The following is a 16249-nucleotide window of genomic DNA, read 5'->3' on the forward strand; positions in this document are numbered from 1 at the left end:
TAATAATTAAAAAAAAAAAAAAAAAAAATTACAATGTCATGTCTCAATTTACCTGAAGCCAATGGTATATCATCTTGAATATATATCATACCCATTTCTGTATTTTCAGTTCTACTAAAATAGTTCACTAATTCTGGAAAAAAAAACATTTGTGACAGATGACTGTTTCTGGGAAGACCTTCCTCCTACTCCATTAAAGATGCAATAAGATCTGCTGCTGCTATGTTTAATATGAAATGACAGCAGTTTTTAGAAATAGTTGCAACTTTCAATAATAAATAAGTTTAAATAAAGTTTGTTGTGTGTGTGTGTGTGTAGAAAGTATTTTACCTTGGGTATAATAAATGTTAAAGATACCAAGCTATTTTAAACCTGGTTTTACTCCATTTCCTAAGTAAGCAAACAGACAAACAAGTCAAGTTTGCGCCTGTGTTTAACTTTTATACTTTATATGTAGCTGACAAAATAAAAGAAAACAGCAGAAACAGTAATACCAATTTCAAGAAAAACTATAATCTTTATACAATGGTTCCAAAATGAAATGACAAGTTGTATCTGATTCTAAAAATCGCATTTAGAACAGATCATGGCAAACAAATTTAATAATCACTACTAATGAGGAGTAGTAGTTGTCTTAGAAATATACACTGATTAAATTAGTGTAAAACCCAATTTAACATTTTGCATTTTTATCACAAAAAATAAAATGAAATTGCTAATTTAATCAAATGATTTTTAACAATTTAAATTAAAAGTCATAAAATAGTTATGATCACCAATTACATGTATCAGTTCATTGTATTACATTACAAGTTATAATGGTATATATTCCTAAAGTGGGAAATAATTTATTTTCAATAGGTATTTGTACAAATATGTAAGGAATTTTTTTTTTTTTTGTCTTCAAAATATGAAACACACAGTGAGTACTAAATTTATAGCAAAACATATCTAGGTACAGTTAAGAAAAATAAAAATGGATTTAGAAGCTCCAAAACAGAACTCATGAAGCAAATTAACCTGTCTTATGTTTAAACAGAATTTGAAGAAGGGAGTAGATCTTGCATAAATTTGTTAACATATGCAATACTGAGAAATCTGAATTACTAATAAATTTTTTTAATATAAATTTTAAAGATACAATTAAATACTTTGTGATGCAAAAGACAAACTCTTTATTAAATTAAGTGGGTAACAAATATTCCTTCTCCTCCACTTTTCCTCAACTAACTCTTGGTCCAGGACTCCCTTACTATAAGTAGTAAAGGAAAGTGCTCATCATTTATGTAAATTTTTATATAACTCCTGCCAAAACTTGATGTTAATTTAACTTGGAGAAACACTGTACTTGGGTTTGTCAAGCATCATTTCATGAAATGAGCAATTAAAAAACAATAGCACTACTCCTCAGTAGCATTTCTTTAATTCTTCTACTGTGGAAAATATGCATTTCAGTCATCAAAGTTCTGTGATAGAAGAAAATTGGCTGCAAGATTTTCATTTTTGTCACATGCGAAGTATGCCTGAATAACAAGGTATTCTGGAAAACCTAAAGCTTTAAGCTGGAGGAAAAAAATGACTAGTTAAAAAATTGCCAGTAATGTATTATTATAAATTTAAAATAATTCAATTTTTTTTCTCTCTTTATAAAAACTGTTTATCAACAACAGAAATTTGTTTCTTTCCCTTTTGATTAGATAAAGACTATGTTTGTTTGTTTTACAAGAAAATTGGCTGTACTTCTCCTTTCAGTATCATTTCATAGTGATTCTCCCCCCACCCACACAGACGTTCTACAATTATGAATGAACCAGGATCTTAAGTTATTTTTGTATACAGCTAATAAATGTGCATTAGAATATATGATTACTAATTTATTAGGAACAAGTGTGGACAGTATTAGTTTAACTTACTACTCTGGATTTTTTTTCTTACCACCATGACATCAAATCCCTGTTTTATTAATTTTGCTAATCTAAAGCAGTTTACAACATTGTTGAATGACAAAAAATCTCAAGATCTTCATTGTTAATAGAGATTGTTTCAATAGTGAAAATTAACTGAACTGCTACATTCATATTAATGCCCATTATTATTATTGAACAGAAAGAATAATAATGGGCAAGAGAAGAAAGAATAGGACTTTGTGTGTGTGTGTGGGGGGGGGGGGGGCTTTGTCCAGCAGTAGTTAGTGTTAGTGGGCACTCCATTCCATAGAAATCCATTTCACCCATTTACCACTCTCCAAGCAAAGACGTAGTCCACATGCCCTTACAAACCACACTCTTACACAACTTACAAGAGTTATCCCTTGTCCCCCCCCCCCCACAACTCATATTGAAAAAAAAAAAAGTGTCCATCTTATAGAATTCCTTTGGTAACTTACAGGTTTCTATCATGTCCCCTCTCTCCCACTTATCAACTAAACTGGCAATTCACACCTTCAATCTATCCTCACAGGAAGAATTTTACAGATCTGTCACCAGCTTAGTCACATGTCTCTGAACCCTCTCCTCCATCTTTTGATTCTTCAAGAAACCCAAGTGACCAAATTTGTACACAGTGGTCAGGATGTGCCTGAATCACAGCCTTATAAAGAAGGATAATCTTCCCCATCTTTATGTGCATTGTATTCTTCAACATTCGAGTAATCCTTTCAGATATTTTGTCAACTTCCACAATACATCCCCTGAACTTCAAATTTCTGTCCACTATCAACCCAAAATCCCTAGCCTCATCAATATTATACAAAGTATGTAATATTTTAATTCCATGTTCATTATCTTACATTTCAACATTAAACTGACAACCATTGTCCTTTGCCTATACTGCCAATTTAAATCATCCTACAGGATATCTACATCACCTTGGTAAACTATTGTCCCCCCCCAATTTGCATGAATTGTTTGCATGTCAGCAAACAACTAAACACCTCTCCCTAAATCTTCTCCTATATCTTTAATATACAAATTAAAGAGTGGCCATAGTACAGAATCCTGGGCACTCCATTAGTCACCTTTGTTTGCCTTAATTCTGCTCCACTATACACCACCCACTGAGGTCTGTCAGCCACCTCTGTATTATTTATGCCAGTCTCATATCCATTTGTTCAAACTTTCATAATAGTTTTTGATGCAGTATTCTGTCAAATGACTTTGCAAAGTCCAGCAGTATTATGGTGTAACAATTTCCTTTATCCAATTTCACTGCCACTTTATTATAAAATAGATACCAATTCGTCTGTAATTTGCTACTTCTGGCTAGGCACCATGTTCATGTAATGGAACTATCTTACATTCTTTTCACCCCTTTGAAACCTTTCCAGAGTTGACTTAGCTTAAAAAACTTCATCAGAGGCACTGCCAGTTCCTTTGCACATTCTTGTAGCACATGGGCTGACATCCATCCAGTCATCCTGCTGTTATTCACACTGATATTTTTCAATATGTTGAGAACCCCAGTCAGTCTACCTCAATTCTCATAACAGTGACTGCAAAGTCACCACCTGGATGATACACCTTTGCAAAGGGTTTATCATCACTTTCTTATCACCAGCAATTTGTAATGGTATCCTTCCATAATCACTCTTCCTCTTACTTGCTACATAGCAAAAAAACTTTTAGATTTACTTTGGACTGCTTATCTAATTTTCTCTCACAATCTGATTTTGCCTTCCTTTCCAACACTATTCAGCTTTCTTGCCTATGCTTTTTATTGCACAAGCATGCTGATCACCTGTTTGTTTATAATCCTTTCACAATGCTTTCTTTTTTGCAGCTCTTGCTTATTTTGCTACTCATCCACTTAATCTCTATTCAGTTTATCCTTCTGACCCTGACATGCAGTCTGATACTGTCAAATAACTCCTAATCACTTTCCCTGCACTATTGAAGTGCATTTCTTGTAGCTTCTCATGTCATGTACTTTTCTAAGCAGCTACCCGAGTTTGTCATAATTGCCAGATTTATAGTTCCACATAAACCTTATCTTGACTGAGAATTCTACATGTTGAGCAAACCTCCCAGAACAAGACTACATGGTCGCTTTCCCTGACTGGAGGCAAAGTTGCTACTGAAGTTACATGTATATATATTCCATTTCCATCTTGCTATGCACCCTTTCCTCCTTCCAATCTATATCCTCATAGTTGAAGTCTCCCATGATAATTGCTTGGCCTACTCTCATTGTGCTAATGTATGGCATCTACATCTTCCTGTGGACCGTCAAGTCTATATTTTGTTGGTTGAATTTCTTCAGCTATCATTAATAATACTCCTCCTCCCACCTTATTCCCTCTGTATTTTTTGAAAATATAATATACCTTATTTTCTGTCTCTTTAACTAAATCATTCTCTGTCAACTAGGTCTTGCTGATGCCAATAATCTTTGGCCAAGTTGAGCTGTCTAATGTCAAAAACTCCTCTCCTTTATTTCTGATACTTCTGGCATTCGTGTACATGCATTTCAACCCCCCCCCCGCGACCCAGAGTTATTCTTGCTTAACATCATTACTATCCATTTAGATTCAAAATCTGGGAAATTGCACTCAGCTGTTAAGTCATTTCTGTGTACTCTCATTTATCCAAGAGGTGGCTAGACACACGCTTATTTGCTTACCCCTAATATCTCTAATCTTTCACTTCCAGCTCATTGAACAACACTTCCTTCAAGCACATTTGATTCTAAAACAATTCAAATACAGTCCATCAGGCATATACAAGTCCTTTCATCCATCAAATTCACCCTATATATCTATAACATGCACAATCTTTTCATTGATTCATTAGCAATCATAGCTCTTCTCATTTCTGTCCCATCATTTGGAAGCAGAAGATACAATCTTTACTGCATTTTTCACACATATATATGTCATCAACCCTTCAGTAAATAAGAATGTGTAAGATGTCTATGATCTATGCAGAGCTTAGCAAGAACAATTTCCTGTATTCTGTTTTTACATTGACTAGACTGCCACTTTCTTGTGGACCCTGATGTTATTCACATTGATAATTGCACTAGTAAGCAATTATCAATGTGAATTGCTCAGGTTTAAGCATTGGTGACATAGTAATGTCACCAATGCTTAAACCTATGCAATGTTTGTCAGGACATTCTGCCATGATGATTGCCACTGGGTAAGCAGCTTTGATTTTATGAACTTTCTGTAGTTTGCATATGGGACTCTCAAACAGCATGTTGAAATTGAAAGTTTTTCCACTTGGTTATACTATAAATTAAAGATGCCAAGAAATTGTATTCTTAGTTTAGTCTGCTATCCAAGTGTAAGCAAACAAAAGTTTGTACGTGAAGTTGTTTGCTTACATTTAAAGGATTAAACCAAGAATATAATTTCTTGGAATCTTTAATTTATAAGTATGTTGGAAATGTATAAGCTGATTTAGCAGCCACATCTGCAGTCTCATTTCCTGTAATTCCAATATGGCTAGGAATCCAGCACAACTTCTTCTTCCTTTTTATAGTGCTTTTAATCATAGTGGACCCTGCTCGGTACAGGGTCCACTATGATTATGCAATTGTGGGAAACCCCAACGGGCTTGTCGCAGTCAGGTTGGGGGGAAGAGGGGGGGGCAATTTTTATGACTGTAGAAGTGTGTTTTCACAGGGCCGGTTTGCCTGTTCGGGAAAACGAAAAACTCGAGTTTCCAGGCTAAAAAAAAAACAAAAAAACTACCTCTGTATGAGATTGGCTAACTCATCTTTAGTCAAAAGAGACCAGATAAAGGTTCCTCAATCTTGGATGGGAATGAAACCGGGGTCTTTCTGACTAAAGGGCCTCGTCTATACGGACTCAGCTATGGAAGCTCTAGGAATCCAGCACAACTGAACATCCAAATTAAGTTTCTTCATTTTGCATAACCTCACACAGCACTGAATGTGGATTATATATAGGAGAGGATATAGCCTATAAAGAACTCAGTGAGTCCATATAAATTACACACTTTTTGTAGTGTTTTTCTTTTATATGCAAAAGCACAAGTGAGCGGCATGAAACTCTGCTGTATAATTACTGCACTCAACTGGGATGGGTTGGAGATAGTAATGTCAGCAAACACAGCAGTACAACCAATTGAGGTTTCAGATCTTGAACCATTAATATAGATGGACAAAAAAATCAGAGTAGGCTGCTCTGTGTGCATTAAATGCAGGTAGTAAGCTGTGATGCGCATTAAAAACAACTGCAGAGACTGATGATGGAGTATGAGATTTCTCTGGTGGACAAAAACCTACTGTGGAAAAATGCTAGGTTTGGTGCAGGTAATGTTGTCAACATTTGTGCAAATAGCTTCCCTAATCTCTCGAGCAGTGGTGTAACTAGAGCTTTTGCCTCCCAAGGTGGTCCCTGTGTTTGCCACCCTCTCAATACACATCAAAAATACTACAAAAAGTCAAAACGATGTATAGGGAAATAAATTAAAACACTATGTTTATTTTTTAAGTAAAACTTTAATTCTAACATTTTAAAATGTTATTTTTCTTGCATTTCTGTTATCAAAATCGTTGATGACATTGGCGAAGTCTATTTCATAGTAATGTAGGTAATTCTTAATCAATTTTAATTTAGAAAAACTCCTCTCACAACTAGCAACACTTACAACAATTGTGAGGAAAATTTGCAGTGGTATACAATATTTGGAAATGAGTTCTCGAGACTGTATTTTAGAGTTAACTACAAAAGTTCAAAAAGGTTCAAAGTGCTGCCCGGAGTGAAACCCCCCCCCCCCCCTGCTGCTCTTGAGCACACATACCAAAGGGACATATGCAGTCTGACATCAAGCTTCCCAACATGCATATTTAAGAGACAATTGTTTTCGTCTAAGTGATTAGAGGAGGTTCATTGACTTCAAGGACAATGTGCTAAAAGTAACAGAAGGTATTCATATACCTTGATGTTCGATATGTCCAAAAAATGGAGTGAGGAATATTGATCAGTACCTCTGAGTGCAAAGGATATTCAAAGCTTTTTTTGCACTTTTTCTCTAAGTTGATGAATGTAAGGAATTGACAGCTTTCTGTCAAAAGATGAGTCCCAAGAACTTGGCCTCTAGTGCTACTAGAATAATACTTTGTTCCATTCTTAAATCAGAATGTGGATGTAGAATATGTTTTGCAGAAGTGTACATAATTTTTTCTGCTGAAAACCTGAACCCATTACTAAGAGCACATGAAGAGACAATTTCTTTTTGAAGCAGTCTTTCATAGACACAAAGAATATTGTATACTGTTGGAGGAAGTGGTTCAGTGATTGAGTTAACTTTCATAGCAAAGAGGGTCACACTTAAGACAGATCGTTGAGGAACACCCTCTTGTTGATGATATAGCTGATATGATGACTTGACTCGGCTGCATAGAAAGTTCTTAATAAAAACAGAATGTGTCTCCTCCAATCATGAATAAACAAGTCTTTTAATATGCCATATCTCCAGGTCGTGTCATAATCTTTTTCCATGTCAAAGAAAACTGAAGCCAGAGGTAATCAGTTTCCACGAAAGCCACATTGGTTGTTGGAAAGAAGTTTGTTGTTTTCTAAGTAAGAGAGAAACGTTACATTTACCATTTTTTCCAAGATCTTACAAAGAGAGCTGGGCAGCAATAAGATGATAATTCTTTGCTTGTGTTGGATCCTTTCCTGATTTTGGGATGAGAGTTGACTTATGCCAAGAATCCAGAAATTCTTCCTCTGTAAGTATTCTGTTCTTTAGTGAGTAGGAGATCCATAGAAGTTGATGGAAGATGTTTTATCATCTCACAATGGATGTCATCAGGACCTACTGCACTAGGGTGGAGATAGTAAAAGAACTCTTTTTAGTTCCTCATGAATGACTGATTCTATGGCTCTAACCCATTGGTACAAAAGCTTAACCCCTATTTCTCTTGTTACTCCTTCAGTTATTAAAAACTAGGAAGGATATGAAGCCATTGCTGAGATTCTGGCAAAATTTGCTCCCAAAATGTCTGCAGCAGCTTTGGGATCCACAACAATACATCCATTATGTTCCAAGGTAGACAAATGGTGTGTTCTGTATTTACCTTTATCTCCTGGATTTTATCTCATACAATTTTTAAGCTGATTGCTTGATTGATCTATGATGTAAATTGGATCCATGATTGTGTTTGACTCCGACATCTCACATAAGCTTTGGCCCGAGCACATTTAAATGCTATTAGGTTTGTTGTGGTAAGGTATCTACAAAATACACTCCATGCTGTCTCTTGATCTTTTTTTTGGCTGCTTGGCACTCTGGGTTCAATCAAGGATTTGAATAGTGATAAGAGTATGTTTTTGGAATTGCAGCTGTAGCAAAATGGAACAATATAATCTGCTACAAACTTCACTGTTTAATTGACAAGTGTGCCACTGAATGCTTCAGCATTAAATTTTGCAAAATGAGAAAATAAATAAATACAAAATGTTATATTCAGGCAATAACAATCAAGGAAAGGAAGGGGTAGCCATAGTATTCAACACAAAATACGAGGTCAATCCTCATGAATGGCAGGCAGTCTCAAGTAGAGTGATGCGGGAAAATATCAGAATAGGGAATTGGACAATGAGACTTATTTGTGCCTGTGCTCCCACAGATTGTTCTACTAAGGTAGAAATGGAAGAATTTTTTGATGCTTTAGAAAAAGCAACTGACACAATGAAAAAGGAAAAGTTGGTCCTTGTTGGGGATCTAAATAGCAGAGTAGGAAATGATTGTGAGACATACAAAAATATTTTGGGAAAATTAGGAGAAGAGCAAAGCTAATAATAATGGCAAATATCTGTTGGATTTCTGCTCAGGACATGGACTGGTTATTACTAACACCATGTTCCAACATAAAAATGTGCACAAATTCACATGGAGAGAAGAGGCTAGGAATAAGAAAAGTCTCATTGACTATGTTATTGTTGATAGTGATGTTTTCTCCCTGGTGCAGGACACCAGAGTGTACAGAGGATTTGAAATTGGAAGTGATCACTATTTAGTCTTGAGCAGGATAAAATTGAATTTCATATTGAAAAGCATAACATGTGAGAAAGTTTTAAAGCGAATAAAAGTTCAGCAGCTCTCAGATGTGAACTGTAGACTAAAATACAGAAAGATTATTGAAAAGAAAATGAAAGAGTTTGAGAACAGGAATCAAACCTTGGAGATTCAGTGGCAAACTCTGAAGAAAACATTGACTGATTCTGCCAGAGAGGCAGGTGGTGAGGTTGTGTGCAAGGATAAAAAAAAATCAGAACTCCCTGGTGGACACAGGAAGTTAAAGAGGCAGTGAAGGAAAAGAAGAAAGCATATCAAAAGTTCCTAGCAAAGAAGTCAGCTTTTACTCTTACAGAATACAGAGACAAATGTAAGAAAGCTAAACAGTGTGTAAAACTAGCTAAACAAAAGTCATGGAGGACTTTGGCAAGAATATAGAAAATAAATATCAAGAAGGTGGCAAAATATTCTGGAGGTTGTTGAATAAGCTTAGGAGTGGAGGAAAGAGTGCTGTAAAAGGAGTTAGAGATGATAAAGGTTACATGAAAACAGGAGAAAAAGATATCCTTGAAGTATGGAGTCATTACTTAGAAAAATTGCTAAATGAAACAAGCAGTGATAGCACAGTGGTAAAAAATACCCAGCAGGCATGCAGTCATGAATATACATATCCATACTTGAAGTAGAAAAAGCCATCAAAGGCAGCAGGAGTAGATGATATTCGACCAGAAATGCTGAAGTATGGCGGTATAAGAGTCTTACAGTGGCTGCACTGCATAGTTCAGAAAGCCTGGACAGAGGGACGAATTCCCGATGATTGGAGTAGAGCTCTCATAGTACCCATATATAAAAACGGAAATAAAACTGAATGTGAGAATATTACAGAGGTATTTCCTTACTGAGTGTTCCTGGCAAGATTTATACAAGAATAATTAAGAAATGGTTGAGAAGAATTGTAGAAGAAAAGCTTGGTGAAGAACAAGCTGGATTCAGGCCAAATAGAGGCTGTCAGGATCAGATCTTCACTTTACGACAAATAGTCGAGAAAGCATGGGAATATAACAAAGATCTGTATTTAAGTTTTGTCGATTTGGAAAAGGCATATAACAAGGTGCCAAGAGAGAAGCTATTCAATACGCTGCAGTTATATGGTGTCAATGGGGCATTATATCAAGCGATACTTAGTCTTTATTTGAGTTGTAAGTCAGCAGTTAGAATTGAAGGAAGTACAGGAAGATGGTTTAATGTTAAATCTGGTGTGAGAAAAGGATGTACATTATCCCCTCTGTTATTCATTATCTATATGGATCATATTATGAAGGAAAGTGGTATTAAACCTGATATCAAAATTGGAGATGTTAATGTCAGCTCTTTGCTTTATGCGGATGATGTTATACTTCTAAATAAATCCAGTACAAGTCTGCAAGATTCCATGACTAAATTGAATACCTGTTGTAATAAATATGGTGTGAAGGTCAGCAATAAAAAGACAAAGACAATGAAAATAGGCAGAATCGTTGAAAATGTCAACTGTGTTGTGAACGGAGAACCTGTGGAATAAGTAAAACATTTCAGCTACTTAGGCACGATTTTTACTGAAGATGGTAAATTAAATATAGAAATAGACAACAGAATCAGCAAAACAGAAAAGCTGGTATGGTGGGAAGTCAATTGAATAAATTCATATGGAATAAGAGAGAAATTAGTTGGAACACTAAATTAGCTGTATACAAGACAGTGTTCAAACCAGTTTTAACTTATGGATCTGAGAGCTTTGTCAGAAGTAAAACACTTGACCAAAGACTAGAGACCGCAGATATGAGAGTACTGAGAAAGATTAGAGGCATGAACAGATGGCATCAATGGCAATATCATATTAAAAATGAGGATATTAGGAAAGAGCTTGACATTGTCAGCATCCAGGAATGCGTTAGCAGAGCTAATCTCAGGTGGTATGGTCACTTAAATAGAATGGGAGAGGAAAGATTAGCAAAACAAATGTTCTCTGCCAGGTTGGCAAGAAAACGACCCAGAGGAAGACCAAGATATAGGTGGATTGATATGGTACAAAGTGCCTTAGACGATAGAAATATAACATCTGATAATGTTGGAGTCTTGACAAGTAACAGACTGATTTGGAGGAAAATTGTAGATAGGAAGTTAGTAATGATGTAATTTTTTCATGTAGTACTGTCATATCCTGTACACCGCTTGAGGGTACGTGGCAGGAATTTGATGATGATGATGAACTGACACAATGAAAAAGGAAAAGTTGGTTCTTATTGGGGATCTAAATAGAAGAATAGGAAATGATTGTCAGACATACAAAAATATTTTGGGAAAATATGGAGAAAAGAGCAAAGCTAATAATAATAGCAAATACCTGTTGCATTTCTGCTCAGGACATGGACTGGTTATTACTAACACCATGTTCCAACATAAAAATGTGCACAAATTCATATGGAGAGAAGAGGTAAGGAATAAGAAAAGTCTCATTCACTATGTTATTGTTGATGGTGATGTTTTCTCCCTGGTGCAGGACACCAGAGTTTACAGAGGATTTGAAATTGGAAGTGATCACTATTTAGTCTTGAGCAGGATAAAATTGAATTTTATATTGAAAGAAATAACATGTAAGAAAGTTTTAAAGCGAATAAAAGTTCAGCAGCTCTCAGATGTGAACTGCAGACTAAAATACACAAAGATTATTGAAGAAAAAATGAAAGAGTTTGAAAACAGGAACCAAACCTTGGAGATTCAGTGGCAAACTTGGAAGAAAACCCTGATTGATTCAGCCAGAAAGGCATGTGGTGAGGTTGTCTGAAAGGATAGAAAAATTAGAACTCCATGGTGGACACAGAAAGTTAAAGAGGCAGTGAAGGAAAAGAAGAAAGCATATCAAAAGTTCCTGGCAAATAAGTCAGCTTGTGCTCTTAGAGAATACAGAGACAAATGTAAGAAAGCTAAACACTGTGTAATAAAACTAGCTAAACAAAAATCATGGGAGGACTTTGGCAAGAATATTCTGGAGGTTGTTGAAGAAGCTTAGAAATGGAGGAAAGAGTGTTGTAATTTAGAGATGATAAAGGTGACATGAAAACGGGAGAAAAAGATATCCTTGAAGTATGGAGTCATTACTTAGAAAAATTGCTAAATGAAACAAGCAGTGATAGCACAGTGGTAAAAAAAACTCAACAGGCATGCAGTCATGAATACATATCTATACTTGAAGTAGAAAAAGCCATCAAAGGCTTGAAATGTGGAAAGGCAGCAGGAGTAGATGATATTTGACCAGAAATGCTGAAGTATGGTGGTATAAAAGTGTTACAGTGGCTGCACTGCATAGTTCAGAAAGTCTGGATAGAGGGACGAATTCCCGATGATTGGAGTAGAGCTCTCATAGTACCCATATATAAAAACGGAAATAAAACTGAATGTGAGAATATTAGAGAGGTATTTCCCTACTGAGTGTTCCTGGCAAGATTTATACAAGAATAATTAAGAAACGGTTGAGAAGAATTGTAGAAGAAAAGCTTGGTGAAGAACAAGCTGGATTCAGGAAAATAGAGGCTGTTAGGATCAGATCTTCACTTTACGACAAATAGTTGAGAAAGCATGGGAATATAACAAAGATCTATATTTAAGTTTTGTCAATCTGGAAAAGGCATATGACAAGGTGCCAAGAGAGAAGCTATTCAATACGCTACAAGGAAAGGAAAACAGTTATAGCAACTGTTTTCCTTTTAACAGTTAAACAGTCAAGCAATACTTAGTCTTTATTTGAGTTGCAAGTCAGCAATTAGAATTGAAGGAAGTACAGGAAGATGGTTTAATGTTAAATCTGGTGTGAGACAAGGATGTACATTATCCCCTCTGTTATTCATTATCTATATGGATCACATTATGAAGGAAAGTGGTATTAAACATGATATCAGAATTGGAGATGTTAATGTCAGCTCTTTGCTTTATGCAGACGATGTTATACTACTAAATAAATCCAGTACAAGTCTGCAAGATTCCATGACTAAATTAAATATCTGTTGTAATAAATATGGTGTGAAGGTCAGCAATAAAAAGACAAAGACAATGAAAATAAGCAGAATCGTTGAAAATGTCAACTGCGTTGTGAACGGAGAGCATGTGGAACAAATAAAACATTTCAGCTACTTAGGTAAGATTTTTAGTCAAGATGGTAAATTAAATATGGAAATAGACAACAGAATCAACAAAGGTGGTATGGTATGAAGTCAATTTGAATAAATTCATATGGAATAAGAGAGAAATTAGTCAGAACACTAAATTAGCTGTATACAAGACAGTGTTCAAACCAGTTTTAACTTATGGATCTGAGAGTGGATCAGAAGTAAAACACTTGACCAAAGACTATAGACTGCAGATATGAGAGTCCTGAGAAAGATTAGAGGCATGAACAGATGGCATCAATGGTAATATCATATTAAAAACAAGGATATTAGGAAAGAACTTGACATTGTCAGCATCCAGGAATGCGTTAGCAGAGCTAATCTTAGGTGGTATGGTCACTTAAACAGAATGGGCAAGGAAAGATTAGCAAAACATGTGTTCTCTGCCAGGGTGGCAGGAAAACGACTCAGGGGAATATAGGTGGATTGATACAGTACAAAGTGCCTTAGACGATAGAAATATAAGATCTGATAATGTTGGAGTCCTGACAAGTAACAGACTGATTTGGAGGAAAATTGTAGATAGGAAGTTAGTAATGATGTAAATTTTTCATGTAGTACTATCATATCCTATACACCCCTCGAGGGTACATATCAGGAATTTGATCATGATGATGATAAAATACTTTGGTTTCTTGCATTTTTCTTTGTATTCTCTCAGATCACAAGTACTTATTGGGAGTTTTTGATACACTTTCCTTTCCTTGACTGCTTCTTAACTTCCTGAGTCCATCATGGGGTTTTGATTTTTCTATCCTTGAAGACATCCTCACCATATGTCTCTCTGGCTGATTTTGTGTGTGAGAGAGAGAGAGACAAAGTGATTCAGTCTACTACAGAAATTACTGTCATTTCAAATGGCCCTGGAGTTATGAAAGCATACAGAAACCATGTACTGCATTCCATTCTTTCCAATTATCTCAGTTATAAAGATAAAAAAAAAAAAAGTATTCAACACACTACCTTTAACAATAAGAAATGAAACTAACCCAAACAAATGCAAAACTCTAATCAAAGAGTATTTACTTTCCCACAGAAATGAGGAAGCTCTGTTCAAAATAATTGTATAAATCATTGGTTTTTATCATATTTATATTCAAAGATCCAGTCTTATGTGTAAAACGTAAAATTTAAATGCTATTTAAATTTTACGTGTTCATAATTAATTGTTATGCAACTTTCTCTGTATGATGAAATTTTATTTTATCTGTGATTTTATTATGTAATTATATTATAATAATATGTAATATGTATATTATATGAATGTACATATGTGTATATAATGAAAATGCATTACATAAATTTTTGTAACTTTATGCATATCGTAACCTGGATGAGCTGTTGCTCTTAGGTTACACATATGATTGTTCAACATATTGTACTATTATAGATAGCTTATAAATAAAATCGGTAATAATAAAAAAAAAAGATAGAAATAAGCCATGAAACTACTGTCTATCCATTCTTTTGCAAATAACAGAGAGCACCATGGCCGGCCATCAGAAGATCCCACTTATATGGATTCCGCAATGCATATGCAGTAGATTTCCTAACCAACATTACCCACTTTTGGAGAACTTTTTTACATTTTTTTATATGACTCCCACCCACAAAATGCTGTAAATCTATAATATATTAGTATTAGGGGAATGCTGAGGAATTAAAAAAAATTTTTTTTTGTATTTTTTAATTGATTTTTTACATAACCAGGGAACCCTGCTGTAGAGACCAAACATGGGGTTTTTCAAGCCATTCCAGACCTCCAATAAGCAAAGAAATGAGAGTTATTCATCTATCACCCACTAATTTGCATGTTCCTTGACCAGTTTGTCTGTATGCTAGATGAAAAGCTCGTTTCATTGCTCGATGAGGCCTGGAGCATGTAGTATACTAGTGATGACACGCTGGGTGACATTGGATTACATAATATATTAACAGATGGGAGACTGTGCAGTGTGAAGTCAATGTGAGTGGCGCAAAGTGCTTTTATAGAAGGTATCCTTGAACTCCATGGGGGTGTAACACAACAACAGCAATAACATGAAGACCTACTTAACAAGTTACCATCTCATCATATGCACTGTTAGGAAACTTCGCAACTGGGTTTCAGTTTTCTCTCCCTGAGTTTCGTTACCAATGCTGTTTTAGATCCTGAATGGAGAACTTTACAAGTAAATTCTTTATTCAGGATTTACCATGATAAATATTAATAATTAAGGAGATACCTGCACATCAACTAATAATTAAGAGAAATTTCTTTATGTTATGTGATAATGTGTAGTCCATATGTGCCATGTATTGAAATTTATTCCTGTATAACTGAAATGAGAAGCAGAGAATTTTGTGTCATAATTCTTCATGTAAGAATTATGGAAGGGAATTGTTAAGTTATTTGTAAATCCCATTAAGCTGTCTAGTACATTACGAAATTTCCAGAAAGATAATAAGTAGTAATACGGAATAATCGTGTATAATCTGTACGAATCGAGCATAGCGATGGAGGCTGTACCTACGTTGAAAGTGACGTCAGAATTACTACCTGGAATAGGGTAACCTAACAGATTAGGGAGAGTGTAGGATCACCCAAGGAGCATGAACGATGGGGTTCGTGGGCAAAAAACACATCGAACAGAGGGTGCCCGATAGGGTGAATAAAAGACGATGCACGTGATATTACAGGGCTTTTTCCTTCTTCAGGTCCTGGATTCGAGTTTTAGGAGGTTTGCCGGGGGATTCGTGAAAGAACGGTGGGTCGACTGCAGCGATGTTGGATGCTTGAGGATTTCCAAACGAAGCTTATCGTGTTACGATGGCCTATGCAGAATCGAGCCTTCGAATAACGTCCCATCGAGAAGAACCGAGAAAATTTCCTGTGGAGCGGTAGACAGCACGCCACAGTCCGGAAATGATTCAAAGAAAAGCATAGTGCATCGCCAGTTGCAAAGACGGCCAATAGCTATACAGTAAGGTAATCCAGATCTACATGAGATGGCGGCATGAAATCTGAAAGGATCCAGTAATGTAAAGAATTTCATTCTATGTTAAAAAAATCGCTTA

At 35.5% G+C, this 16249-nt stretch overlaps 1 protein-coding gene across 2 annotated transcripts in view; it reads right to left on the reverse strand.

The window, feature by feature from the left end:
- Positions 1-491: 491 nt before the first annotated feature.
- Rad23 (UV excision repair protein Rad23) overlaps positions 492-16249 on the reverse strand; it is a 114324-nt gene continuing 98566 nt past the window's right edge. For both annotated transcript variants that reach the window (XM_090401449.1, XM_090401450.1), the window contains exon 8: positions 492-1562. In XM_090401449.1, the coding sequence (XP_090257575.1) occupies positions 1452-1562 (111 nt within the window). In that variant the 3' untranslated portion in view covers positions 492-1451. The remainder of the gene's footprint in view (positions 1563-16249) is intronic.

Source organism: Typopeltis vanoorti, chromosome 12 (assembly GCF_054136105.1).
Source record: "Typopeltis vanoorti isolate ZY-2024b chromosome 12, IOZ_Tvanoo_1.0, whole genome shotgun sequence".
Classification (NCBI taxonomy): domain Eukaryota; kingdom Metazoa; phylum Arthropoda; class Arachnida; order Uropygi; family Thelyphonidae; genus Typopeltis; species Typopeltis vanoorti.